Raw genomic sequence first — 4,329 nt, 5'->3', positions numbered from 1 at the left:
GGACACACGGGGTGGCTGTTGGTGACGCGGTGCCCTGGCAGGTGGTGGATCACTACGAGAACCCGCGCAACGTCGGCTCCCTCGACCGCAACGCCAAGAACGTGGGCACCGGCCTGGTGGGCGCCCCGGCCTGCGGCGACGTCATGAAGCTGCAGGTGACCTTGGGGAACCGCTGGCACCGGGGAAGGGGGTCGCCTGGGGCTGCTGCAAGGCCCAAACCTGCCCTCTTCCCCTCAGGGGTGCAGCGCGGCCTTCCCTCACCCTCACCCACCCCCGCCCTGAAGTGTCCCCTGGGGCCCGGGTGGGCCCTGTCCCGCTCCCGAGGGCTCGGTGGGAGCCAGAGCCCTGCCTGGGCCTGAGGGGGTGGCTCTGGGGCGCCTGGCAGAGCTGAGCCGGCCGCTGAGGTGCCACTGACGCTCTTGCAGGTGGAAGTGGACGAGAACGGGAAGATCGTCGATGCCCGTTTCAAAACCTTTGGCTGCGGGTCGGCAATCGCGTCGAGTTCGCTGGCGACGGAGTGGGTCAAAGGGAAAACGGTAAGGGTCCCTGCCAGAGTCGGAGGTGACACCGCGGAAAGCCTTGGAAGCTTCAAACCTGCTTGTGTTCTCTGTTGGGACCGCGTAGGAAAGGGTGGCCTAGGAATCCCAGTACTGACTTCATGCAGTGTGGTACAGTAGCTTAGAAAGCAGCGACTGTCAACCCCGTTAGTGGTCTGACTTGTAGAGCAATAGTTGCCTTTTCCAAGAACCTCCATTAATCTGCAGGGAAGTACTTTGTGTCTTATGCAGAGAGCAAAAACATGCTGATCGTGGGTTCTGAAAGAAAGTTTAGTTAATGGAGTGTCTTTAGATTATACTCTTTTTCTGCCAGACAGGAAACGCATTTCTATGTTACAATAAAAGGTAAGCGTAGAACAATCCCCGCAGTGGCACTTAGTCTGTAACACTGGTATGCTTTGGTTCATTCCCGCCACTGCTCAGTCTGAGGCATTCCTTAATTCCGACATCCTTCGCTGCCCCGGCAGTTGAGATGTTCTTCCGTGTGGATTCTGTTGGCTCTGGAGCATTAAAGCACTCTTACAGCAAATGCCTTTGTAGCCCGTGTTGTGCCTCGCGTGACCAGTGACTGACTGCATGCGGTATGCGTTTCAGGTTGACGAAGCGTTGAAAATCAAGAACACGGATATCGCTAAAGAGCTCTGCCTTCCTCCAGTCAAACTGCACTGCTCTAGTAAGTAAAGGACCAAATGGTGAAAGTTCAAATGCAAACTCGTATTTGAGAGGGAGGCTCCTGGGAACAGTGCAGATGCTTCTGAATGTTGTTTTCCAAATAAAGTTTCTGCACAAGGGATGGCTAAGGCTGGCCCACAAGAGAAACTTGCTTATCTTGAGATTTCGGGGTTATTTTACGAGTTTTCAGATCTCTTTTGTCTTTTGGACTCTAGCTCAGCAGACTGATAAACGTTCCGATTCTGACATTGCCGACCGGTGCTACCTGCAGTGGTGGTCACTGCTGGCTGCTCTTGTTTTTACGGCATCTTTTGTGCTAAACGATTGTTCGTTGTCCTTGAAATACTTGTCTTGTTTGTAGTGTTGGCTGAAGATGCAATCAAGGCTGCCTTGGCTGATTACAAGTTGAAGCAGGATCCAAACAAAGAAGAGTCAGAGAAGAAAGCAAACAATGCCTAAACTGACTGTAAAGCTTGTTCTCATTCCACTTAAATTTGCGGTGCAATTATTCTAGCTGTTAGTAGGATCCTGCGCACTACTAAATGAAGCTGTAAGATACGCACAACTTACGCACAATGTGTCACTGTTGATGTGTGTACAGCCACTCTTGTAGTGCTTGCATGACTGGGATGTGGGTGTTTCAGCAGCCTGTGTCCTGTCACGACTGTGTTTGAAATGTTAGAGCGAAGAAGACTGCTCAACTGCAGAGAACTCAGTGGCTTCTCTCTGGAGAGAAAATCCTGCTGTTCCGGTACTGGAAGGGCTGCACTTTTTTGGAAGATGTATAGTTTTTGCCTCATATTTTACAGAATTTAGTGGGAAACATTGCCTTGGTCTTAATGTTTATGTAAAAACTGCAGATCAGTCTGTGTATCAATGCGGTATACAAATGTGGGGCGGCGTGTCTGCCTGGAAACTACAGCTGTGTCGGAGTTTCATTTCGCAGTCTGTGTGCGAGTTCCTCTTCTCCGGGGTGCTGGGACACTTCAGCAGGCACTAGAGGGCACTGACAATACGCTGGTGGGAGACGAGCAAGTAGCGGCTGGGTGCTGGGTGCCACCGCTCCAGGAAGCACAGAGCCGGTGCTAGCGGGGCTAGCTTCTGCTCGTGTCCTGTCATGACTGTTTGCTTTTTTTTTGAAGCCCCCGTTAGAGGAACAATCTTCATTTTGGAGTGTCTTCTATAAGAATTCAACCCTTGGATGGGCCAAGTACTCTGTTAAAAGAGAGTAAATACACCCTCGGGTTTGAACCCAGGAGGGGAATAGTGTAGCCGGGATGCAGAGCTGAGGGGAAGCTCCCAGGGGAGCAGGGGTCGGGCTGTGCCTGCTGGGGAGATGCCTCCGCATCCTGCGGGGCACAGTTCAGCTGAGCTTTGCTGGAGGAGTGGGTCGTGAGGAGAGCGTGGGTGATTTCACCTACTCGAGGATTCGCAGGCTGAGCGTGTGAGCTGGCTTCCCGGGAGCCGGGGGCACGCCAGTGTTTGAAAATTAAACGTATTGTGGTGGTCTGGCACGGCTTGCCCTCTGTGCTCCAGGCCGCCGTGCTCTCCTGTGCCTTCTGGTGGTTCCTCTTCCGGGGGAGTATTTCCATAGATTTCCAAAACAAACAGAAAACACGTTTGAAAACTTTGCCTGCTCTTAAGATTTTAAACCACCCAAGAAACCTTACTTGCCTTTTTTCATACCTAGGGTGTTTTGAAAACATTAAAAACTGCATTTAAAAATAAGTGGCTCATTCTGATGTATCTGTCCACAAGTATATATTTTTTTTGAAGCAGAGCAGGCCATGTGGTGGTGGTGGTGCTGCTGTGGTTTGTCCACAGGACGGATCTTGCAGCACCTCAGCTTGGCACCACCCCACGTGCTGGACGCTGGCCCTCGGCACGGCCCCTGTCTCCTGCCGCCCTCCTGCAGCGAGGAATGTGCCTCGCTCCCCAGGAACAGTCCTGTGGTTTCCCAGTCAAAAAAAAAATCGGGGAAACTTCAGACACCCGCATCCGCTTTGGGGCAGAATGGGCTCATTGCGCTCCCAGGAGCCCCTCGAAAAATGCAAGAGGGAGATAAAAGCCAGCGCGCTCTCCCAAGGCAAAAGGTTGTCCCGATGCGGGGACACGGGGACACATCCCTACCTGCCCCATGGCTGGGATAAAACGCAGGGTTACAGGGATGTGGGGATGTGCAGATGCAGGGACATGGGAATGCACGGATACAGGGGTACGGGGATGTGTCGCCTTCCAGGCAGAAAAGCCTCTTTCGCCTTCCAGGTTTGCCTGCCATCCCCGCTGGGCGCAGCTGCGTCTCCGTGCCGAGGCGTGCGGCAGCACCGCAGCTCCCCCGCCCTCGGCTGCGGGGTGCAAGATAAAAGTTTCCCAGAAACGGCGTGTCGGCGTACAGATTTTGTGAACGATAAGCGCGTCCCCCCGAGTCTTGGGGTTTCATCCACACAGATAACCTTCACCCCGAAACACGGGCAGGCCGGCTGCATCTGCCGAGCTCTGGGAGCACGCGTGGATCCCGTGGGGCTGGAGCCGAAACCGGCTGCACCCCAACACCAGCGCGACGCCGGGAGAGCCCTGAAGGACCGGGGAGCAAAGAGATACGGGGACTGTGCCTTGGCCACCCTGCAAGTTGCAGAAACACACAGGAGAGTAAATCTGCGTAGGAAACGTCTTTATTACTAGCTGAAGGGGTTAAGAAAATAAGGCAAAAATCCAGCTGGGCTCTGGGCTGCCCTCGGGTCATGGCTTCGGGCAGAAAAATGAAAGGATGGGTCCTTGCCACTAAATCCTCTTCCCTTCTCCCCTTAGCTGGGCTAGGATGGCCAAGGTCATCCCGTCCTCGTTTCCTCAGTGGTCACAGCGATCAGCAAAGCCAGCCAACGGTGCCTGAGGTCGCGTCGAGCCCCTGCCCCGGCTGGAGGGGGATGGGTGCACAGACCCCCCGGCTGCAGTGCCATGCCTCTGCCCAGAGGATGCAGCTCCCGGCCAGGCACCCGGCAGGGGCCAGGATGCTGCTAATTAGTAAAATTACGTTTGGGAGAAAGCTGGCGGTGTTTGGCAGAGGGCAAGAGCTGCCTGGCAGGGCACTGGGGGGGGGGGA

At 54.4% G+C, this 4,329-nt stretch overlaps 1 protein-coding gene across 1 annotated transcript in view; it reads left to right on the top strand.

Annotated features, from left to right (window-relative positions):
* ISCU (iron-sulfur cluster assembly enzyme) overlaps nt 1–2,148 on the top strand; it is a 3,786-nt gene extending 1,638 nt beyond the window's left edge. The window contains exons 2-5 of the mRNA XM_009334444.1: nt 42–155; nt 426–536; nt 1,152–1,230; nt 1,591–2,148. Coding sequence (XP_009332719.1) covers nt 42–155; nt 426–536; nt 1,152–1,230; nt 1,591–1,688 — 402 coding nt within the window. The 3' untranslated portion in view covers nt 1,689–2,148. The remainder of the gene's footprint in view (nt 1–41; nt 156–425; nt 537–1,151; nt 1,231–1,590) is intronic.
* The last annotated feature ends 2,181 nt before the right edge of the window (nt 2,149–4,329 follow it).

The sequence above is a fragment of the Pygoscelis adeliae genome, unplaced genomic scaffold (genome assembly GCF_000699105.1).
Source record: "Pygoscelis adeliae isolate BGI_AS28 unplaced genomic scaffold, ASM69910v1 Scaffold262, whole genome shotgun sequence".
Lineage (NCBI taxonomy): Eukaryota > Metazoa > Chordata > Aves > Sphenisciformes > Spheniscidae > Pygoscelis > Pygoscelis adeliae.
This window is presented reverse-complemented; position numbering and strand designations above follow the sequence as displayed.